General features: G+C 37.7%; 1 protein-coding gene across 1 annotated transcript in view; it reads right to left on the bottom strand.

Moving 5' to 3' along the window:
- SNX25 (sorting nexin 25) overlaps nucleotides 1-25,667 on the bottom strand; it is an 81,485-nt gene that overhangs the window by 19,040 nt on the left and 36,778 nt on the right. Inside the window, exons 6-9 of the mRNA XM_014889691.2 lie at nucleotides 22,382-22,452; nucleotides 11,919-12,109; nucleotides 5,151-5,282; nucleotides 3,126-3,401 (exon numbers count right to left, since the gene is read on the bottom strand). Of these exons, the coding sequence (XP_014745177.2) occupies nucleotides 3,126-3,401; nucleotides 5,151-5,282; nucleotides 11,919-12,109; nucleotides 22,382-22,452 (670 nt within the window). The remainder of the gene's footprint in view (nucleotides 1-3,125; nucleotides 3,402-5,150; nucleotides 5,283-11,918; nucleotides 12,110-22,381; nucleotides 22,453-25,667) is intronic.

Raw genomic sequence — 25,667 nt, forward strand, 5'->3', positions numbered from 1 at the left:
CTGACTATATCTAAATTTATCTGTGGGAAGCTGAGTCTATTCTCATGAACAGGGGTTTCATGTTATTTAATGATATTCCAACTAAGTAAACTGTATCCTTATGTCACAAAGAAAAAGCTAACAGAAGGAATTCTCATACTCTTGTAAATTCTGTGAGTTTTAGAGGAGAAAATGCTATTGGAAATTCCATAGTATCTTATATCTTATTTTTAAAAGTCTGAGAAGATATAGTAGTAACAATAACTAATCTCCTCTAGCATGGTCCTCAAACACAACGTAGAAGTCAGGAGTTCTAGGCTAAGAAATCCATGCTCTTGTCCAGCTCTGCATTTACCTGCTATGTGGCTGAGTAAAAAGCCATTAGCTCTATGCTCTGTTCTTTCTTCTGTCTATTCTGCATGGACTATAAACACCTAGGGCCAGAAACTTGCCTCCAAGCAGGCATACAGACCTCAGCTCAGAATGTTGTCATCTGGCACTACAATAACACAAATAATAATAATTAACAATATTGAGTGTTATTTAAAATGCTAATGTAAAGAATCATTAAAAAAACCCCAATCCTTACACTTGTTGGGGAGCACAAAGGTAAAGAAGGAATCAAAAATGTTATTTTCAACACAGAAGAACTGAATTGCAATTAATTACAAATCAGTGAGGCTGTGCTCCCAGATGTAGGCTACATGATTTCTCTGCCATTAACTTTTCAGACACTTATAGCAAAAATCACTGGGTTTATCACAAAAATGCTAGAATTACAAGATCAAGTAACTTGTATTCAAAATATCAAATTTAACAAACAACCAGTTCACTCAAAGCTGAGATCATAATGGATTGCACTGCCTTCCCCTGATTGGTAAACTGATAATGGCTTCCATTTCTGTGAGTGACATAGAATACAGATGTCAGTCCTATTTTAGTCATCTGACACATGCACCAATGGCATCACTAGATCCTCTCCTCAAAGTGCTGGTTGCAAGCCCTGCCTGCTTCTGTATTTCTACCTGTGACGTTTGCCCAAGTAGAAATACTTGGAGGTTTGTGGTGGTTTGCAGAGGTTTGTCCCAGAAACAAAGTGGTAACAGACTGGGAAGAATAAAGAGCTTGTTCCACTTGCAGCAGAACCAGCAGTCTGGCCCTTTCCAGATTCTTGTGACTTGATTTTGTCACATTTAATCAGGGCTCATCCTTTTATCCTCATCCCCAAGACTGCACGAGATGGCTTTTTATCTATTCAGCTACAGCAGTGAAATTTATAGCAAATTAACACAGGTGATGCCCACAGTGCCCCAGGAAGTGAGGACATAGACCCAAAACCCAAACTAAACCGAAACCAATCTGTATTTGCTAACAATATGTATCCCTCCAGAAACACCTAAGCTGTCATTTCCAATATATGGGGAGGGGAGAAAGCCCCCAAACTTATTAGCCAGTACTGCATTTTCACGAGAATTTGAAAGAACTTGGGAAGCTTCAGAAAGACACTTATAATTTGTTTTCACCTCAAAGACTCTGAAGCATGACACAGCACCATTAGAACTGCTCTATTCAAGACATACTCAAGCAGGATATACAACTTCATACTTAATTTGTTGTCAAAAATGAAAAAAAAATCCAAAACAAACTACTTTGAATGTTATAAGCAGACTTGGCAATATATTAGTCTTTAAGGTTTCACAGCTGAAACAGACTTCCTATCTGGCCCACACAGATCCAAGGACTCAGAGGAAGGACAAATGATACTGATGTCAAAAATCTAATTTTTTGGCAGCTACAGTAGATATTATCAGACAGAGTACAGCTAGCCCTAAAGTATTGTGTCAGTTTTCTTAGCGAAATCATCTGTGTTAGACTTTGAATAAAGCATATGAAGAAATTAGAAAGCACAACATTTAATGCTTCAGGAAGTTCTGGAGAAAACTGTAAAGAGCCATTGTGCAAAGTCTCAATGACTGCAAGCACAAGGACACAAAGTCTTTGAAGTACCTCCCACCGTCAACACAGAGCTGAGTTAGCAGAGAGAAAACTAGAAAACACATTTTGAATATTTTATCAAGAAAAAGAAAACGGGGAAAAACAAATACTGAAAGGACTCATCACGCTCTGAAAGCACATATTGCAAGTAATTTACTTATAATTATTAATCTCTGCAGATTTGCTGATACGCAAACTACAAAGATCAGAACAACTCACCTACAGTAATTAAAGTCATTTAAGCAGTAAATACAAAAACCTTAGGTTCTGGAAAAATTGTTTCTAAATAGCAGAATGTCGATCAGCACTTCTGGATTCTGCTTATTTGTTTATTTAGATCTGGTTTTAGAGAACTGTTACACATTTCATTGAGTTCTGAGCAAGTTCACATGTAAAATGAAGACATCCATGCTGATCTGAAGCAGCAGCCTGACTGAAAGAGGCACTCAATAGTCTGAGACATGCTCTTGTCAAAATGTTCTTGGATAAACACAAGTTCCTCTGATATGATGGATTTAGACAAGCCAAGGAAAAAAAACCTGCCCCAAGAAGAGTTGTCATTGGCTTATTGCTTATGATATTTTGAATTCTCTGTTAGTATCTAGAGTTCTTGTGCTAGATTTATCTTCCAATATGGCCTATTAATTTATTCAATTAATCAATAAAAAAAACTAAGATTATATTTCACATTGTTTTTTCTTCTCTTTTGTGCAACTTTTAATACCTATTTAGTACCTAGGAAATGCATGGGAGACCCGGACAATGTCTGGGGCAGAAACCTACTGATGTTTCAGTGAGAATTTTTTCACTCAAAAGCAGAGCAGCTGAGCTTATACAAAGTATGTTTTGCATTCTCTGTTTCTAAGGAGCATAATGAAAGACATGAAATACAGAAGGCTTCGGAATCTGAAATATCTACTTCAACTAAATTAAAATTTAAGTAGTCTGTTATTTTGTACCATTTTATTTCAAAGCACATGTAAACAAACAAGTTTTACCAGATGAAACTACAAGAATGATGATATTTATAAATAAATGAGGAAAATAAAGAAGAGTAGTCGCTCAAGGGCAGAAGATGCTACATGCCTTTCTCAGGACAGTCTCTCAGATCACTTTCAATAGCAGTGAAAGAAATTGTCTGTGTGACTCACCACTTCATCTTTATCCTCAGGAGTTAGCTGAGCAGAACTTCTTTCTTCCTCCTTCTTGACTGATCTCTCATATAAGTCACTGACAATGAATGAGGGGTAGTATCTGTCCTTTAGAGTTTCATAAACATCTGCTTGAATTCTGTAGAATACCTCAATGCCTTTATTTCCTACAAGACTTTGCTGTATTTCCTTATAAAGGGATTTTTCCACAGGTATTTCTCTGCTTTCCACAAAAAAATTCTGGTAAATTTCACTCACCAGTTGAGGTATTTCAGCCTAGGAAGCAAGAGAGAGAGGGAGAAAAGAATAATGAAAAGATATTGAAAATATCAAGATGACTCAGGACCCAGGTGCACAATTTGAAGGATAATCAAGCAAATTTCCTATCCAAATGTATGAGAAGACATCTGTAAATCTCTTACTGAGATCAAGCATGCTGCCTGCCTGTGCACCTCTGCTAAGCAACCAATTTTACAAGTATGGATATTTAAGTGAAGAAACAGCTGTGCCCTAAAATTGCCAGAGCTTCCGCACCACTCTTTTAAATCTATGTTCCAAAAGCTGGCATTAAAAAGAAGAAAAGTGCTAGAGCAACAATGTAGTCACCATTTTAAATTCAGATGGTAATGCTCAGCTGTATCAGCTCTCATGTCTTCTGCTGAATAGAATGAATTCACTTTATACATGATTATAATTAATTTGTGGGGGAAAAGGAAAGGAAAAAAACCAAGAAGAGGAAAACAGCACAACTGAAGAGACTTTAACCAGTACATCAAGCTGGGTATTTTTACCATCTTCCTAAACTGAACAGAATTAAAAAGGGTTTATCAACTCCCTCAGTATGGCACAATGTTCTTACCTGCCTCATCTGACATGAGTCATGACTGCAGGACACTACCTTTTTGTAAGATGCCCCTGTGGTGGCAGATATATCTATATCCATATGCACATACATATTGTTTTGAACAGGAGGAGAAAAATCACAGCTGACAGTCCATAAAATGATTTACAATACCTTTTCCAATCATGAGCAAATCAAAACTGGTTTAGAGAATTCTCTTCACAGTGCCTTACAAACTGTTTTTATCAACACTCTCTAGCTTGAGTTGGTTGGTAGTCATTTCTTCAGATTGTATTAATGGTTCACTACTCATACTCTACAATTTGTCTCTCTATTTACAGGATACTTTATGTTTTCCAATTGACTGGAATAAGAGCAATAAAATTACAGTGAACAAAAAGTTAACTGATAATCAATAATGAAATCTGTATTTCATGCTAATGTGAATCCTGAAGTTTTAATTTGTTCCTCCATAAATCCACCACAGTGGTCATGAACAGCAAATATGTCCTCTACAAATTCTTCCTCTGCACCATTGCTTCAGGGTACTTGTTGCAATTTTAAGTGATATTCCCTATCCTTGTTTCAGGGTTCTAATTCCTACTGTATTTTAGCCAAAATTACAATATAGTATCGTTTCTTCTCTCTATCAGTAGCGTGGCATTCCTGGAGAAATTTAACTGCTACAGATTAGGGAGAGGTCTTTTAAAGCAACACCTCTCTTCCAAAAAGATTTTCAGAACATATATACACATAATTCCATTGTTTTGGATTTAATGGGCTACCTGCAATTGGCAAGATGAGAAGCTTATATACAGACTATCCAACGGGAATGTGCTTCTAGGTTTCACATGAACTGATACAACTAAAGCCTGCATGTTTTACTGCATGTTTTTTCTCCAGTGGAGGGGGAAATAATTCTACTCCTTTTGCATATCAAGTATTCCTTTTAACAGATGTTGTTACACCAACCAACAATAAATCACCATCACAACAGCCCACAAATTTTAATTGCAATGTTATCCTCAAATACTGACATGAAGCAGTTAAAGAAAAACTGAATTGCTTAGAACCCATCCTATACTACTGATATTTTAAAAACATAAAGACATTTCCTAACATCAAGATCACAACAAACAGTGTCATCAATGTACAAAGCCATCCAGGCTTGCAACTTCTTCCACCTTGTTAGCATTCTTCAGATTCTCCACAGACTCCCAAAGGCCGATCAAAGCCATCTTGTCCATCCTCTCCATGTAGATCCGGAAATGCTCTCGGTATGAAGGGTTGGCCAAAATTTCTTCAAACTGAAGAATCTGAAGAAGGGAAAACTAAGAATAAGAACTGGAAAAATGCCTAATGCTAACTCCTTTCCTTATAGGGAAAATCTTTTCACTATGCATCCCACAGATGTGTCCTAGATTCAACTACACAGACCTCCTACAGTAATAGTTTTGCTTCATTAAAAAAAAAAATTGTAAGTACTTAGAAGATAAATTCATCTATGCTTCTATCAGATAGTAAATACCTCTGCATCTTTCTGATCAGGATATATTTCAAAGGACTAAGATGGCATTTCATGACACTCATGAAATGCTACTGTCAAAAATTTAACTTCCAATGTTCCTGCAAAGGAGAGGAGCCAAGCTGAAATCTAAATTACCTTTTTCTTGTTTTGAACACCAACAGTTTCCATACTACAGCCCACGGAGCTTTGAGATGTAGCTCAATTATTCCCAGAGACACAGAGAAAGATGGAATACCTTGGCTGCTAGGGCATTAAGTGGCCAGTTCCCACTGTTATTGAAAAACATCTATCAGAAATGCAGTCAGGAGCAAGTATGTTCTGTGACGTAATACTCAGGACTTTTCCTGAATGAGGAGGGTGTGCATCAAGCAGCAAAGGAAATTAAGCACAGACTTCCTGTACCCATGTAGATGCTGCAGTCATTAAGAAGTTGCATTAAAAAGCCCCTATCACTTCCTTATCGTCTACTATTTTTGTGAATCCAGGCCTTTTCTTTGAGACACACACCTGAAAACAAAATAATACTAATACAATTCTAGTCGGCATCAAAATACCTCCCTCTCTGGAAAGACTGCTTGTTTTCCTAAACCTAGTACCTATGAAACTCTACAACCAAATTATGTGTAGGAAAAACAGTTTCCTTGTCTCAAGCTACATGTGAGGAAACCATCTACATGGGCATATACATAATTACTGGCACAAAATCAGTGCCTTCACAAACTAAGTTAAACATGGTTCTTTAACAACTGCAGTCATCTATGTTTTGTCTGAAACAGCTCCCCCAAATTTTGGGCAGTGTTTAAGTAAATTATATTTGTCTCATATGAAATACTCATTTACATCTTTAAAATTGCGCTGTGACAATCATGTAGCATTCTTCTCTTTATCCTTTACCATACCAAAATCTTCAGGATATGGCTTTGCTCTTAGCTTTAAAACTATTTAGATATACGAACATCTGCCTTTAAAAGCTCACTCTATAAACCTTGCTGAAAAGCAGAGAGTACCATTTTCAAGCTAAGCTTAATACAGACATGGTGACCAGGCTGTCAAAAAGATCAGCACAGAGACGGCAATTTAAAGGCCAGTCTGTGATTTAGCCTCATTACTGTGCATCATCATATTTTCTATTCAGTCATTTTACCAAGGACAATGACTTAAAATATAAGTGTAAGAGGGTCTTCCAGCCCCTTGAACAGATGTTTTTCCCGTCTCAGGGACTGTCAGCTCTGTAAATAATAGCAGTTAGTAATCACAGCTATGGGTATGTGCTGTCACTTCTTGTGTGAGAGGTCACCTTGGTCTCTATGCTTCTATTAGCCAAGCTATACCCACTCCAGATGCCAGCAAAGAGGGTAACTAACAAACAAACTCCTCTCAGAAGTAACTGGGATAAGTGCTGCTGCAGGGAGCAAGGCAAGTGCAACCATCTCTCCCACCTAACAAAGGGCCCATTGCACCAGTGCCCCATGGTGATCAAAGCGTGGTGCCTAACAACAGTGTTACACAAATCCCATAATAGATGCCTTGCAAACTAAAACACTTAAATTAATGGGCAGAAAAGCTTCTTCTCTTGCAGAAATGAGACCTCTCAAATGTTTTCTTGATTTTTCTTTAAGTCTGGACTATCCTAGAATTATTAAATATGTTACCAGTGCTATACTAAAAACATTATGTTACAGCTGCAATGCCAACAATAATCGACAAAAGAGGGTTTTAGTTTCAAGGTGAAAAAATCATAAAACACATGTAGGCTGATTCTGGCTGGGGTAGAGTTAACTTTTTTAAGAGGCTGGCAGGGGCTATGTTTTAGATTTGTGCTAAACACAAGGCTGATAACATAGAGATGCTTTAGTTATTGCTAAGCAGAGCTTACACAGAGCCAAGGCCCTTTCTGCTTTTGTTTCTGCCATGCTGGAGAGCAGACTGGGGGTGTATGGGAGACTGGAGGAGACACAGCCAGGACAGGTGACCCCAGCTGACCAAAGGGAAATTCCAGACCATAGGACATCATTCTCAGTATGTAAAGCAGGGGACATTTGGAGTGATGGCTTTGTCCTCCCAAGTCACCATTACGTGTGATGGGGCCCTGCTCTCCTGGGGATGGCTGAACACCTGCCTGCCCATGGGAAGCAGTGAATTCATTCCTTGTTTTGCTTTGCCTGTGTATGTGGCTTTTGCTTTCCCTATTAAACTGCCTTTATCTCAGCCCATGAGTTTTCTGGCTTTCACCCTTCCAATTCTCTCCCCAGTCCTGCTGGTGGGGGACTGAGCAAGTGGCTGTGTGGGGCTTGGCTGCTGGCTGGTGAAACCAGAATAGTCCATTTTGGCACCTAACTGTTCTGTGGATCTTCCTTCCTTTTATGATTTAAAGAAGAATTTCTGCAGTAATCTGTAAGCCTCAGCAAAAGATCATTTTATGATTCAGTATCACCATGGATTAGAGCACAAAACTCTAAGCTGTGTTGGCACATACGCAGGCATTAGGGCATGTGTACACCCTCAAATCTAATATCCAGTTAGCAGATATAATCTTAGAATTATTAGCCTCCACAGCAACCCTTCAAATCCCATTAACTCAAGAGCAGCTTCCGGGTTTGGAAAAACCAGAAGCTTTAATGTTGCCACATCAATTCCCTGCTTCAACAGCAGTGTAAGATATATCACAGCTGGTCACAGGCTCTAAGACTAGGAAAGAGTTAGGTTTTTATTTTTTTCTTCTTAAGTGGGGTGCTTTAACCAGCATCCCTAGCATGAGCCCACAGAAGAGACTTGTCCCTGGCCCTACAGAGGAGAGACTTGGTCTTGTTAAATCCCTAAAGATAGTCACAACCTCTCTTTGGACAGGTAATTTAGGTCTGCACAGGCACCAGGCACAGATTAGATGCACTGTACTGTATTTCTATGCAACACACCAGATTCCCATCACTACCACCACATTGACCTATAATGAATAGTCCAAATAAAGCTGGTAACAGCACTGTTGGGATGAACAGCATTTGGGTCACTAGAGGAAATTTTCTGCTGGGATAACATCATACAGTCAGACTGCCAAACTTCTGGTTGCTGCTTTGGATTTTTTCCTTTTTTATTTCATTTGTAGAAGCCAGGAATAAGTGGAATGTAAAAACCAGTACTGATAAATATCTTTTTCTAAGTTGCATTTTAAAAAACGCTTAACTGATGGGTTTTTTCCCATATATTGACAAAAATTAAAGCTTGTATTTATCTTGCTATATTTTAAAAAGAGGCAAGTCATCAGAAGTCTGTCTCTGGCACATACAGCAATGTGAAGAAAATGCAATGATTATTTAAGTATCAGGAAGTATATACTGACCACATCAGGTACCTGACTATTTTACTGCACATACATTAATGTAAAAGTCCCTGCCTTGAGACTCACATGTTCATAAACATACTTCTGTCATAAGAAAACCCATCGCCTGGCAATAGGGTGACAACAATTGTAGCTTGTTTGGTTAATATTCCCAGATTCTGCACCATGATGTATCCCGACATAACATCATCTTACAATCCGAAGCTCAGAAATCACCATGAAAATCTGGTAAGTCACCAGCTAAATCAACATCTATCCAGAGATATAGTGGAAGCAAGGTCTTCTGCAGGAGTTTCATCTTAGTCCTCATCAACAGGATTACAAACACGAGCTCATTCCACCTCAAAATACACTCAGATAATAGCAAGGTTTCCTTGCTATTTCACAGCTAGTTAAGGGTCAGATTCCCAGACCCCTTCCTAGAACCCCACAATCCACAAAACAGCTCCACAAAGAAGATGCTGTGATTCCATATGTCAAATCTCACAGACAAGGTGGTGTGGTCGTTATGCTCAGCACAACAAAGGAAAAAAAAAAAATCATTCACTGAATAAACACAGACAAGAATTCAACTAATTACTGCAGTACTGTGCAGGCACAGTTTCTAAGAAAAAGGACTAAAATGGCACTGACTATAAAGAGATGCTTTCTATATTACACTTACTCAAACTGCATTTTCTCCAAAAACAAACCTAACACCTTGGGCAGAGCTTAAATCAGGATCAGACGTAATAACAGAATTCAGATTCATAAAGTAACTGTAGTTTATCTGTTTGTTTATAAACATTTGATTATAATTCACATATTTAGAATTTCCCTAGTGAACCTGGATTCAGGAAAATTAGCTGAGTGAAACACGTACGAAAACAAATTTATAACAAGACTGCATAATCAAAGAGAGCACTGACAAAAATAATCCATCTTCATATATAGGCCCATAATCAGGGCATGCATAAAAGACTTTTTACCTGCTTTTTACTTGACTACTACTGCAGTTAAGAAAAAGCTTCCTGTAGGATGCATAAAGGAAGTCAAAATAGAAGTTTAATTCACTAGTCAACTCTTTGTTCAACTAGTACCAAAAATTCTCCAAAGTTAGTAATGTATTCAAGCTTCTCACTATACTTACGTAATTCAAAACACCATCAGTAAATGCCCATTTCTGACCCATTTTATGCAAGTTGAAGAAAGGTAGGCAAACATACAGTTTCTTATACAAATGGTGCTTCTCCAGTTTATATGCTACCTTAACAGAAAAGTTGGCACAACCATACTCTAAGAATTCTAAGGGCCACCAGCTGCAACCTACTAATGTATCTTATCTACTAAATCCCAAACAATGCCTTTCCCTTTTACTTAGAAAAGAGTCTGAGTGTCCAGACAATACTGCCCAAACAGGAGGGGCCAACATCCAAAATAACACTGCCTTGAAATGAGAACCCAGACAGCAGCTACCACAGTGCTAGAAGAGGATGGGAAGAAGCAACAGTGAAGAAAGACTGCTTCCTCAGTTAAGCCTTAGGCATTTTTCTGTTCTCAGAAGGGGACAGGAGGGCACCCATCTCTCAAGCAGCCTCCCACAGCTCCTTCCCTGGCAATGGAGAATCAGGGACAAGAGAAGGGAAAAGCAGTTTTCCTATTTTCTACACTGACGTGACTTTAGAGGAGTTCTAGGGCTTCTTCACAGAAACATCAAAAGCTTAGAAGCAAAACTGCCTCAGATCCCACTGTTTACACCATCACCACAACAAATGCTTGTTCAAGAAGTCATTGTTACTATTAATAGTACCATTAACTCAATATTGAGCTGCTCATTGGTTTGCTCATTTGCAGGATATAACTCCAGGTCAGCAACTCCCACTAAAAAAACTCATTAGTTTATGAAACATGCTACGTCAACTTCAGGAATTCATTTGATTTTAATTATAGTATTATATTTTATTTATATTCCTGACCAATCCCTTCTCCTATCCAGTGCATCATCACTACTGAACTCCAGTCTTGAACAATCTTATGTCCCCATGTATCTATCCAGAAAAGTTCATAATGTCTCAGCAGGCATCAAAAGTGGCATCATTGACTCATGCTGTGGGGCCACATGCTCCCATCTCACTTTTTCTCCTTGACACCACTTGCTACACTCAGCTTCAGGAAAGAGAACAACAGGATTTTCTTGGCACAATCTATGACAGACCATCTGAAATCATGCTTTAAGGACAAGTAGGGAGTAGAGAATCATTGTGTTTCAGACCTTACTCAAGAAAAACAAAATACAAAAAGTAGGAATCACTTCTCCATTATTCTACTTTTTCTAACATGCTACTAAGTCACAATTATTAAGGACATAATGAAAATTAAAGATCTCTGCATGAAGAGATAAGCCATCTCCTACCTACATGAAAAACAAAATCTTTTCACATTTGAATACATCAGCTACTGTACTTTGCCCAAAGAAAACAGAGTAGATTACAAAAGAAGTCACTAAAATTTTTCAAGATTTGCAAGGCTAACTAGTCATTTTATTTTGGTAGATGCTGGCCAACTTAACAACAGTTACTTCTAATTCCAGACTACAGTGCTATTGAAAACCAGCATTCAGTCACAGCAGCTTTACCAGAGTTTTTCTGCACAACTGCCCTGAGTTTTGTCAATTGCCTTCCATAAGCGTTTACTTCTGAATAATTCAGTATTTTCAAAACCCACACATATTTCCTCAATTAAATATAATGACAGCCAAAGACATACTGCACATATGCTGGCAGTCTTTTACATAAAAGCAAGTTGCTACTTTCTTAAAAGCTGCTACCATGTCCTTATTAACCCCCTACAGGTGGTATGTCTGAAAATTCACATGTGCTTACAAGCCACTCAATCCTTTATGAAGTTTCACCCTGCACAATATTCCAAGCTGAGCGATCAATGGGTCTTTTTGGGTACTTCAGTAATCTATTCCCAAGGTAAAAAAAAAAAAAATGCAACAATTAATTTGTATTTGACTCCTGGGGGAAGGGAGGGATTGACCACAGTGAGGTAACATGATCCAGTGGTAACACATTTAAAAAGACCTTCAGACAATACAATTTATACCTTCTGACTTGGAGGGCCATCGCCTTCATCAGAAATGCCATCTTCCTGCTGATCATAAGCAGGTCCTCCCAGGAGCCTTATTCTCTTCTCACATTGCTTCTTTGCCACTGTCAGCTGATTAATATACCTCTTCACATTGCGAGCCCTTAGGAGGTCAGCCTTCATTGCTGCAGTTTCTTTTCCTTTTGAATCTAACAATAAAGCAAATCAGAGATGGTATTTTACAACAGGAAGACATCACTGTACCATTGCTTCTGTGAAAAGCAAATCAGAGATGGTATTTACTGACGTGAAAATATTGTACCACTGCTTCTGTGATTGGTCTGATCAAAGCATCTGTCATTCATGGATCAACCATGCTCATCAATACAGATATTGGCAAGTTTAAGTTTCTATTTGAAACAGAATGACGATTTTGAAATATTCTGCAATGATAACTCAAGGGTTTACACAAAAGAGTTGAGAAAAAAAATCCTTATTCAAATGCATAGCAAAACCCGACCTCTTCAGCTCTCTTTTTGTAGTTTGTTGAAAGACACAGCCCAAGATCCCTACTACAGGATGTACATTTATGAGATGGCATTAAGGAAATTACCTACAGCCATGGCACATGATAACACAGGGGCTAGCTAGCTGGTGGCCTATACACCTTACTGAACACAGCACGGACTGCCTGGAGTCACAAGGGACTGGGCTCTCTTCCCCCCAGCCCAGCATGGCACATTCCCATACACCTTATTTGCAAACCCAAACTTCTTGTGCCTGATGTGAACAGCATATCATACAATATCCCCTCCAGACAGCTGACCAAAGTTCACTCAAAATGGTCAGATGACTAAAAAAAAAGAAATCTTATAATGCCATATCAAGACTGCACAGTACTCTTAAAAAGTAATGTGAATATGACAGTTGAGTAAGACAGTAACAGCCAGTGTAATGTTTGTGCATTCTACATTCCATCCTCTTCACCTAATTACCAGGGTCTAAAAAAGGGAGCAGCAGATAAAGCAGATATAAAACCCTGCTGTGTGGAAATCATGTTTAATATCTGCAGGATGCAACTGATTCACATTTATACATTGATTTTATTTTCCTCTTGCTCAATGAAAATACTCATGCTTTTTTGGGCTGCAGCTATTACTCAGTAGCAAAGTATTTGGTTTTTACTTGGCTTTCGATTATCTGATTGCTCAAGGTAAATAGTAAAGATCTATTCTACTATGTTTTCAAAATATTAAACAATAGCAAAATCATATTGATAAAAACAGCATTCAATTTTCACAAGAATTGCTGTTAAGATACAGCTACACAGTTAGGTTTGTGAATGCACATGCATCAAAAAGAAAATCTCTCAGAAATTATTTAAAATCCCTATATTTAACAAGTTTCTAATACATTATGGCAACTTCTCCTTTTACAACTGTTTTTAGCCTTCTATTTCCCCCTCAAAGCCACGTGTAAGCATTGCATGCAACTCTAAGTTTTGTCTTTTACATACTGAAGGACAACTCAAGGTACATGGAACTCCCTGAAGTTCTACGCATAGCTGAGTCCAGATAGTCTCCTATTATCTTTGCCCATATTTTTAATTTCACTTGATTTGCTTCATGTATTTATGTCGGTAGGGATGCTTCCTGATACAAATATTCTTAGTATTTTAATGGATGAGTATCATTTGCATCTGAGCTGCCACATAATAGTGAAGTAAAGAGATGATACTTACTGAAGCAAATGATAAAGTTATTTTACTACCAAAACAAACAAAAAAAAAGCCATCTGTTTTCCTGGCATGTTATCTCCACAGGGAAGTCAACAGAGCATTTAATTTAGTGTTTCAGTTCCCTAAACAGAGGTACCAGTATTAATGAGAGAAAAAGAAAGGAAAAGGCCTTCAAGACAAAACAATGCTCTCTCCCGACTCAAAACATTTACAGCTATTACAAATACAGGAACGGAAGTTTAAAGTCAAGATTAAACCCCAACCTTTTCCCTGCTACACTTGACTCTAAGATGATTATTTCAGAAATTATCAATTCTTTCAATAGTTTAAATGCTTTGGGCTCAAAATGTGTACTTGAAATCCCACACTTTTGAAAACCCACAAACAGAATAATGCAATGATCATTCAGCCTTCTTAAAACAAATGTACCCTTCTCGATGGAAACGAGGCATTCTTGAAGAGTTTTCAAAGCACACATGTTTACTTTACCTGAAATCTTATCATCCTGTGACTGCAGCAAGCCTCCAGGAGAGATTAATGAGCCTACATTTCCAGTGATTATTTCCTGTCTTAACAGAGATCCTTCAAAAACATTTACCTCAGCTCTTCACCCCCAAAAGGAGCCACTCCACCCAAGCATCACTCAGGGCAGTAACAAAGATGACACTGCCAGCCTGTTTCTGCTCCATGGACAAACAGGACAGTCACCATGAAAGCCTGGCAGGGACATCCTTCACAAATAAACAAGAGGCTGATGAAAAGCAGAGCAGCACAGAATGTGGCTAATGTGCTACTGTGCAGGAAAGACAGCATGGAAGTGTGGACTAACACTAAGCATCACTTCCCTCTTCCAAATTATGAAAGATAAAGCTAGCAGAAATCAGGAGGAGCAGTTTCAGCTCAAATGGAGAAGGTTAGCTGGATCACTGGTTTTCTCCAAACCCTAATCTGCTTTCACAATTTTAGAGATTTTCAGATCTAAACTACTCTGCTTTTGTCTTATTAAACACTATCAAAACAATATTTCAATTTATAAAGGTTTCTCTTTTTAATCTATTCTTGTCTGATTCCACATTCACCAAAATACTGAGACAGAATCAAGAGTAATTTTTCTCATTTGTGAGTATCAGGAAAGATGATGTTCATTACATTCAGGCATCACTCCATAAACCAAATAAAACCAGAAAAGCACAAAAGGAAAGGCTTTCATGTATTCACACACCCTCCAGCAAGCTTCAATAAATGGAAAATAAGTAGATTTATGCTACTAAGACACTTTAACCACAATGCAAGAGGAAGAAAAACATCCTTTGAGTAATATTTTTTTAACTGGTAAGAACTTTGCAGTTTGGGTATTTTTCTAAAAATATTATAAAAAAAAAAAAAACACCACAAAAAAAAAACCAGAAGTCACTCCTCATCAGCAACACAACATGCTACTTTGGGATTTCTTCACCACAAGCTGCATACACATTTACCAGCAGCAACCAAGCACAGCCTCCATCTCCAAAGGAGCAAAGTGTCTTTTACTAACTTCCTCCAAAATAATTCTCTTTATCTGGGGAAATTTTTACAGGACATTCATTGCCATGGAGGAACTTCAAATCCCAAAAGGGTACTGTACACCTTTCCCAAAAACAGCCAAAATCAATTAGTACCAAAAGCAGAATTTCAAACTTTGCTTATCAATCCACAGTTATAGATAATTCAAAAAAACCAAACAACGTTTAAAATGGTCCAAATGAGCTCAAACTTACCAAGTAATCAAAGCTCTGCTACCTGTGCAAATTATTTTATTCTATGCATTTTTGCACATCTGCAGTAATTTCTGCCAAAGCTTCCACATTGTCTTCTAAATCACTCATAACTATCTTCATTTGAGCTAAGCTAGAAGTATACCCCCAGAAGCATATCTTAGAGCCCCCCAAAACAATTTCTGAAAAGTGATTTCTTACACCTAATTTTCTTTCCTCTTCTTTTTTTTTTTTCCTGTGGTGGCTTTGCTACTTGAGCAGGTTTATATCTATTAAATACATCAAACTGAAGCACATATTCACATCGTCCATTTTTAAGTCATCATATGGGGCCTTCCATATTGTCATGCCAAAAAATGCCATAAAAACTTTATTACCCTTAAGCACACTGAAGGATACACAAAAACAATGTAAATTTGATTAAAGCAGAAACTTAATTGTATTCTAGACCTGCATGATCTGTCTCCTCATTTAGCAGTACCAGCAGAAAGCAAAGATTTCTCATTTTACTTGAGAAGTTATATATGGCAAAAGCCTGTGTAAAACAGAAAATACAAGTTCTTGTTCCTTTATAGCTTCAGTAACTACAGATCCATGACACTTGGCAGCATGTACAACAGCAATGACTAACCCAAACTGTCCCTGAAGGAGCAACACACATGCTCCCCATCACAAGATTTTTTCTAAGATTTTTTTTCAAATCTTAGAAACCTTGAATTACAAGTTTTAAAGCCTATGTAGGCCTGGAAAAGCATTTATTAGATTCTATGAGAGCAGGAGAACCTTTCAGAATAACATACACTCTTCTTCTACTGCCCAAGGTCCAAGGAAAGGCAAAACCAGCTCTCCTGTGGTTTGACAAGAGATTGAGTAAGAACAGTGTTAAATCCCAAACACTTCTACAAGCAGATCTGGGAAAAGGGACGTACAGGGAGACCATGGACAAGTTAGGCATTGATCATTAGAGAAGCATAGGACAACACAGACTCCCACTCACAGCCACAGCTGAGAAAACTAAAAAGTCAAGTTGGAGTAAGGCAAATCTGAGCCTGGGAGTCAGTATGTAGTATACAGTAAAATAATATCCACCACAGATAGCCTCTGTCTGCAGGTCTTTGCATCCCCTTTGGTCACATCTATCTGACCAGTCAGCCTCTTCCCTCCCTTTTCCACTGATCAGCATCTCTCCAAACCAGCTAAGGAGAAGATGCATTACCATCACTAGTGGACACAAAGGATCTTAGGAGCAGAAGGAAAAATTTCCTCTACAAAGCTGATTTGAAAATCACAAATAAAACCAAATAAATGTACCACAGACTCTGTAGCCTTTACCCTCATCTGCATGGATTCCCTCCACACTTACTGCTCGAGCATGACGTGCAGGCACAACGTCAGCTCTTTAAGCCTTGCCAGAAAACTGTGCAAAAATAATTGCATATGAATGTTTATTCCTGTGTGGAGGATGCAGGCCGGGGAGGAATCATAATACAGTTTTGACATAATTAAGTTACATGGCATCTGTAATCTGCTGGAACACACAAGTATCCATTTTACTTCACTTTAAATTGTCATCTTGACAAAACCCACACGTCACAACCCACATAACTAAGCTAGCCCGCAGCCAGGGTTTTTTTTTTCTAAGTCCCTTTTTACAGCTGAACATTCAAGCCTCTTTCAGAACCACAGCACCTAAGGCCTGCCCCAGAGACAGCTCTGTTTCTGTGCCACTTTTCAGCTTTGCTTATAAAAGCAAATATCTAGACACACAGTGGGAAGGCTCAGCAGGAGAAATCTTCAGCGAGGCAGCAGATCTCTCCACACAGAAATGGCTGCTTATTCAATCTGTCTCACAATCCCTGCTTGAAAACGAGCAGTTTTCTCAACAGGGATGCCCTGGGGTCGATTACACTGTAGTGTCTGAAAAACAGTGCCATCCAGTCATCCAAGAGTGGTTTCCAGTCATGCTGTGAAGTCATGTGTAAGGTAGAGGGCATAGAAAATTAAAAGGCAAATCAAACAAATCCCTTTACAAAAAAGTATTTTAAAAAAAAATCTGTTGAGAGATTTGCTCTGTGTTGCCCTAAGACAAGGTACATGCATTTTGGGGGTTTGTTATAAAAAGCAGCTAGTAAAAGAGAACCTTGCTAAAATTCTGGTAGGATCCTGTAATACATTATCAATACGAGAAGAAACAAAAATATGTCTGTTAAAATTAAAACCAAAGTATTTAAGCAGCTTCCTATTCGTGTTACAGCAAATCTCAAGTTATTATAGCAACTTACGTCTGTTGCTTTCCCAATTGGTGTTTTTGAAGCCTTTTCTTTACAGAAAATTAGATTTACTCTTGCTTCTAGAAACTTGCATCTCATTGTCATTCATCTTAAAACGCCCAATCCAGGTATTTGTCCTCTTACAAACTGCTTTAATAGATTAAATGCAGTAAACATTTTCAGATAAGCATATTGAGATCTTCAAATTCTTTAGGTGATAAGATAGATTTTGTAAAAAAAACCAAACCAACAAACAACTAAAATACTTGAAATTTAGCTTAAATTATATTGGTTCAGTATTTAGAATGAATCCATATCAAAAGGTAAAATGAGGAGAGTTGTTTATAGTTTAAGGTGTGGAAGGAGGTGATTCTTTTAACCATAGTGCATGTGATTGTAGAGCAGGGTACCACCTGAAAATACCAACAGGAAGAAAAACCAAACAGAAATTAAACAAACAAAAAAACCCATAACAACAAAACCACCACCAAAACCAAGTTGCCTCCTACAGTCACTGCTTGAGTGATCAAGACCATTTTGGAAGAAGATACACAGGAAGACACTGTTGGAGAAGTGAAGTAAGGCAGATACAGGTACACAGCAGATTCTGTGCTTCTGTGCCAGTGTAAATGAGGCAAGTAGTGCAGTGTCAGCATGAAAGGTGACAGCTTCCATTTACAGTGGCCTGCACTGCTCCAAAATAAACTATCTATGCCTCTGAAAACAACAATGCTGTGTTATGCTTCTTAGTCAACTTTAGCAAAGGCCAAAAGCAATTCTCCTGGCCACAGAAATTTTATCATCTCCCCACAACTGACATCATACTGCAAGCCTCTCACGTTGCTTTGGGTCTCAACATTTTAGACCTTTGACTAAAATGTCTCCCTCTCAGGGAGTCAAACTTACTGCTTAACATAAATCAGATGCTTTTGTTTTCGTTTGCTCTCTTATGATCATATACCAGAAGATTCAAGTAATAGAAATCCAAAAAGAAAGAAACCCTATAACATGCCATTTTTTAACATCAGAGGATTTAATACAATGATGTTTAGAAGTACTTTAAAGTACTTTCTGATTTTATTAGAGCATCCTAACAGCTAAGTATTTTGCCAATAGGTGGCACCAGCACTAGTTAAAAAGTGTAAAGAACCCTCTCCTTACTGTCCAGCCCTTCCTCTCCCACCTTACTGGGCACCAAGATTAAATGCATACTTTGGGATCACCAAATAAAACAGTGAAAAGGTCAGGTAAGTCTAGCCCCTATGAGAAGTCATCAGTCAAAAATCTAGTCCTCAGGCTACTCATCCTTTAATAATAGACACCTAATCTTTTAAAAAAAAAAAAATTTTTGGTCAGTTTTAGAGACTTAATTATGTCTCCTTAACCAAGAGTAAAGGTCCACAATCTTGCTCAGGAATACTTATTGCTAGTCATGTGGTTGCACAACACTTCTTTTACTAAGAAAAATATAAATAGTAGCTAAGCACTCACTACTGCAGAGTTTTGGCTACCTCTACACTAACTGTCCTCAGGTTTTTTGTTATACCTTCTTCTGTTGGAAACACTGCCTCAGGAAGCTCCCTTATTTGAAACAGATGGAGGCTGAGACCACTCTCATGTGGGATCCCAGTTCTGGGGACTGCATCCAGTTCTGGGGACCTCAGCACAGGAAGGACATGGATCTGTTGGAGCAGGTCCAGAGGAAGGCCATGAAGATGATTAGAGGGATGGGGATGGAACACCTCTCCCAAGAAGAAAGTTTGAGAGAGCTGGGATTGTTCAGCCTGGAGACAAGAAGGCTCTGGAGACACCCAACTGCAGCCCTTCAGTATTTAAGAGAGGCCTATAAGAAGGATGGGGACAGGCTTTTTAGGAGGGCCTGTTGCAACAGAACAAAGGTTTAATGGATTTAAACCAAAAGAGGGACAATTTTGGATTATATTAAAGGAGTAACCTTTGCAACGAGGGTGATGAAACACTGGAACAGGCTGCCCAGATTGGTGGTTCATGCCCCATCCCTGGAAACATTCAAGGTCAGGTGGATGGGACTCTGAGCAGCCTAGTTGAAGATGTACCTACTCATTGCACAGGGGTTGGAGTAGGTGATTTTTAAATGTCTCCTCCAACCCAAACCACTCTATGATTCTATGTCCACATAGATACTATCTTCACTTGCTCTACTCTTACACTTTGAGAGCAGACATCAGGCTCAACAGAATGCTGGCCAGCCAGAGTTCAGCTGCTCTAGTTGAACACCCAGGCACTAAAGAAGCAGTTACATTTTCAGGACCTAACTTTGCCACAGGAAAAAGGAAATAGCTATCAGTAAGACTACCTCTCTCCAGGCTGGGGTCAAAGCTAAGAGATGCCCTTGGCACAAAAGGCAAGATTCATTTATCAGCAAAGAAGGGACTGTAATATAATACATCCAACTGCCATGCTCACACATGCACCACAGGCTGGGGGAAAAGATTAAAAAGAGAAAGACAGAATGAGACTGTGCAGACAAACTTTCATTTTGCATAAAGCTTACATTTAGTTATTCATTAAATCCAGGGATAGTATTATGCTGTAGCATCCAGAAAAGGAAACATCTGAACGTGATGCTAAGTAACATGGTAGTCTGTTCTGCAACATTTCAACAGTCTTCATGTCAGCAGTGAGTTGTGCTGGGCTTTTTGTTGGCTTTCATTTGTTTTAAGAAGGATACCACAGTTTTTCCTCTAACCATTTCCTTTTAAAATTCAGGAACATATTAGATTCATTACCACATTAGGTAAAATGTCTCCACCTCCTTTAGGAAAAATAAGGCACAAGACAGTCTTCAGAACTGGATTTTACCCCTCACCAGTTTTGATAGCCCTCTTAAGAGTTTATTGTACATACATAGACCCTGAAAATTTTTGGTAGATGAAAACCTGAGTGGAATAACTGAAATTAAAAATCTGCCCTCAATTTGTGTGAGCTATAAAAAGATTGTATTTGCATGCCTCTATTGGCATACTATTTCACATGTGTCAAGCAAAAATACATCACCTTCTTCAGACAATGTGCACAACCGTTGGCTATTTAATAAATAAAAGGGTTAGCCCCAATAGTCCAAATGGCTAACAGAGACAGAAGTGGTCATCAACCCTTAAATGATATTCAAGGTTACCATAGGAATAAACCAAAAGTAAAAGTCCACATAATACAAAATTCAATGCACCAGCTAGTGAAATTTCTGTTAGTTTTGTTGGGTTTTTTTAGTACAGGTAGAAATCAAGAGCCCATAAAAATGCAGAATCAACTTTACCACATACAAAAATATCCTAGAGCTGGTGGTATCTGTTCTGCAGTACCAGGCAACTGTAGCTTAAAAAACCCACATCTGTTCAGGATTTAGAGCAGCAGATATTTAAACAGATAAACTGAAGCAAGATAGAGGATAATTAATTAATAAATAATTAATTGTAGGAACCTAAACTGTATAAAAAATATTCCCCAAATCAATTATTTTCTCAAAAAGACCACTGGTAGAACAAATGAAAATACAGGCTTAGCAAGATTTGATTTTTCATAATGTTCTCAGTTAAATTCCCTGTTCTCATTTTATTACTTTATGAAAAAGACTTTCCATTCAATTTCCTTTCATCTGAAAAATATTAATACCTATTTCTGTAATGGACACTTGAATAAAAACTAATGCCTACTTTCCTGTTATCTTAATTTGATACAAGCAAGATATCCTACTGGAATGCACATTTAGCTCTATTTTAGGGTGTAAAAAAAAAAAAACATTATTGGTGTTGAAAACCTTATACTTTACAAAACTTGAGCATGGACCTCAAGCTCTTCAGATTGCCAAAAATTTCCCCACCCCATAGCATGTTCATTTTCTGTTTCTGCATTCTTCATTACACTTTAATTACTTTTTAAAGTCTTCCTTTCTGGTACAAGGAACTAGAAAAGGATTTTTTATTTTAACCTAGAGAGAGATAGAGAGTATATGAGAATCTAAAATATTTTAAATTTATTTATGAAGAAATTAATTTTACTATCTGTTTCCTTTTTATTATGCATTGATAGAACTAAAGTATACCTGCCTAAGCAACTACTTGATCTGTAATTTTGCCATTAAGATCATCTCCTGAAGAGACACCTCGGTTTTACATATTTTGAAAATCATAAAAAGCAGTATATGTAATAAATGTAAGTACAATTGTAATATGCACTGCTTTTAAAAAGGCAGCCTTTGCCAAGTCATTGCAGAAAGATTTAAGAGCACTCTTTATTGAAACTCAAAATAATAATACATTGAAGAGTCAAAATAAAGTCTGACTGACAAATTATGCTGTATCATTCCTTCTTCTCTGCTTTGGAAAGAGAAGAGACTGAGATTTTGAAGAACTGATTGTATGAAAAAGAGTGGAAATATGATTCTCAGCATATGAATTTGTAATGTCAGAAATCCCAGTTGCAGCGAGTTCTGAAAATAAATGTATCATAGGTATGACCTTTCTCATTAGCCATCAGCTTAGATGAAGACAGGGTGGGGAGATAATCATACCATGTGAGCTTCTCAAAAATTCAGACAAATGAAACAAAATCAAAATACTAAAGGCATAGCATTCCTAAAATCTGTCTAAAAACCTTCACACACACTGCATATGTATGGTAGGAGTTCAAACAGCTTTTCAAAATGAAAACAACAGATGTGACTGAAAAATGTAATCTTACCTTTCTGTCTCTTCACTTGGGGAATATTGCTGATTGTGGTTGCCTGAACTATTTCCACTACAATTTGATACCTAATTTTAAAAACAGTAGGGAATAAGGGTGAAGAGAGGGAAGAGAAGAAAAAAAAAAACATGGTATTAATTTTTTACAATGTCAGCATACTTAAGAATTAATAAAAATCAAAGTACTTCTACTTCCTCCTCACCTGGAAACAGATTATATATGTATGTATATGCACACCAGCAACTTAAGGAGCAGTGTGCACACGGAGCAGGGAAAACAGATTATCTTGAAACAAAAAGGAAACATTCAACTAACAATAACACTGCCCTCTTCTCTCAACTGATAGCATTGCACAGACAGGTAATATTCAGCAAACACAAAATAAAGTCACACTCTAAACATTAAATATAAGTTTCCTGTAGGAAACCAGGATGGTAGTTCAGTTTAAAAGAAAAGAGCTGTCTATAAGGTTCTTCCAGCTAAGCTACTCAATACATATATGGAGCATATATAAATTTGTAGAAGAAACAAATGACATTAAAATATGTAAAACACCAAAGTACTATACGCCAGAAATAATTAAAAGATGTTTATCACCTAAAACTATACTACACAATAGCAGACAGTTAATGCAGCTGGAAAACTGGATTTCAAGTAAAACTCATTATGTATCTAACAAATACTATGCACTCAGCAAAGAAAATGACCGTCAGTTAAGTCTTCCATAAATGTCAAAGTTCTGGTCATAACATTCCAATTCCTTTCAATGCACTTACTTTGGTAGCTATTAATACTGGTAAGAAAGCAAATATTCCAGTAAATTTGCTATCTATCAAGTTAACTCTTAGATGAAAGCTGAAGCCTCCCAGAAAGGCTGCTATTTCTGTGACTACTTATTCTCCATTTAACAAAGTACATATGACCCTTAAAACATATTTCCCTTCTTTCATGTAAACTCTTTTTTCACTCAATTCTCCCCACTTCTCTCTAACCTCCTATAACTCTTGTAGGATTTTGATTGTCTCTGGCTCTTTGTACATGCAGTTTTATATACACAGCATACACTCACAACTACATTTCCAGATTTTTTTTTTCTGCAGCAGTTATCAAACTGAAACCCAAAAACCTGCTTGAAAACCTGCAATTTTTGTAACACTACTTCCTTTTGCCATTACTGTATTTTGATTGTTTCCACCCATGGCTAGAGTTCTTGCCCAGTCCATCAGAGGAAGAACAGCCCCACAGTAAGGGTGCTGGTGTAGTGCATAGGAAGTCCCACAGTTAATTCCCCACTCAAAGACTTCCCAAATTATTCAGGGCAGCTCACTTGGACTTTTGATGCATTGATTATGTGATAGTGTAAGTGCATTGCAATGACACTCATTCACCTCACCCAAGTGTTGTAGGCTAACTGTGAAATCATGAATTTATCAAACAAGGTACAGACAACCAGCTGTCCATGGAAGGTAGTTCCCACTTATCTCGCAACTTTTTCCTTCCAGATTTACTCCTACTTGTTCAAATCCACGGTTTCACATGTTTTTATTACCAACACTTAACACAGCACCTCTTTTTTCCTGTTCTTTTATTACTTTAAGTGTAGGAGATGCTTGGAGTTACATGCTCAAAGATACTATTCAGTCTGCTCCTCCCAAGCACTGGACTCTCACTGAAATTACTTAGTGCCATACAACACTGCACCACAGAAACACCCCCTTGCTACACTGCCAGACCATGACCCTTTTCTCCTTGTAACTCTGCTCCAAATATTCTAGCTGCTAGATATTCTGTGGTGCTGGTGAGTATAAACATCTAAGGACATTTTAAATGTGATATACTAATTTAACTCTGAAGAAGTGACTGTACTTGATAAGCTGGACCCTTCATGGCCTTACATACACATTTCTTCCTTCTTCCCTATTTCATGTTATATTCATTTCTTAGGCAAAAGATGATATAGATCCAGTAGTAATAGTCTTTCTTACCCAGAATTGTGTTGTGACCTTTGGCTGCTGTAATAATAAATATCAGAATAAATACAATGCTGATCCTGAGAGCAGAATAAAAACTATCCACCAGCTCATTTCCTTATCACTATTTATTCTCAACTATGTTTTTAACTCAGCATGTCTTATCTCTAGTCTTCTTCTGACAAAGTAAATGTTTCACATTTAATGTGAAATAATTCAACTTTTCCTTATTTGCAGCAGAATTTCAATTAATCTGTGCTAACTTTAGTCTGAGGGGAAATGAAAGTGAAATTTCACTCTAACTTTTTCTTCTTGAAAGACAGAGACAACACTCTTTGTGAAAACTTGGTAATACAGGAATAAAAGTCTGCTTCCCTTCAAAACAAGCATCAAAGAAATGAAACATTAGAAAGAGTGAGTTTGAAGGACACTTGTGTATAACCATACAGTGGTCCCTTCTGTGAAAACTTTGCTGTTTTTTCTCACCCCATTCCCTCAACAAATTCTACTTTTCAGATGGTAAAGGTATGATAGGAAAACAAACAAAAAAAACCAAAACAGCTTTCCAGGAATCAGCAAAATTTTTATTAAAACACCATCTCCCCAATTTCCCTACAAAAATTAAATAGTATTTCCACAAAAAAAATAGTTATGTTCCAAGAGATTAAGTAACTAAATGTTAAAGGTTCACTATAGATACAAATAAGCTGAGTCCTAAAGTTCTCCAAAATTAATATTAAGTAGTTACTGCATCACTTAAATACATTCCAAAAATAAAATCCATAAAAGCAATACAGAAAATCAATACAATATTTCTTCTTAAGGTAATGCTTCTAAGCTAGACGAGAAACAAGATTTAGAAAATCCTAGCATCATTATTATCCTTTCAGGGAGAGCTATTTGCACAGCAGAGAGCTTTACATTTGCCTACAAGGAGACCCACGCAGCCTCCCTATCTTTTCTGACTTCCTGGATGACAGCAACACACACCTTTCACCCACAGGTTTCCACTGAACCAGCCAGAGGTTTTCCCTACCTTCCCCACCACAAATACCTGGTTATAATCACACGTAGGCTTAGCAGAACTCTGTAAATGGAATCAGTCTGGAAGGATGCCTTATCAGCCCTCCCTCCTGCACTGTCACGTGCATACATCAAGGAGCAGCCAGGAGTCCATGCCTTCTTGACTGTGCTCAGTCAAGAGTCTGAGGAAATGTTTATCAGTGTCTCATGGCCTCTTGAATTTAGCAAGGTATTTTATCTTTATTTTATTAAACAGATAATAATCAATCTGCACAGATAAGCGTGACAGG

This window comes from Sturnus vulgaris, chromosome 4, assembly GCF_052056855.1.
Source record: "Sturnus vulgaris isolate bStuVul1 chromosome 4, bStuVul1.hap1, whole genome shotgun sequence".
Taxonomy (NCBI): domain Eukaryota; kingdom Metazoa; phylum Chordata; class Aves; order Passeriformes; family Sturnidae; genus Sturnus; species Sturnus vulgaris.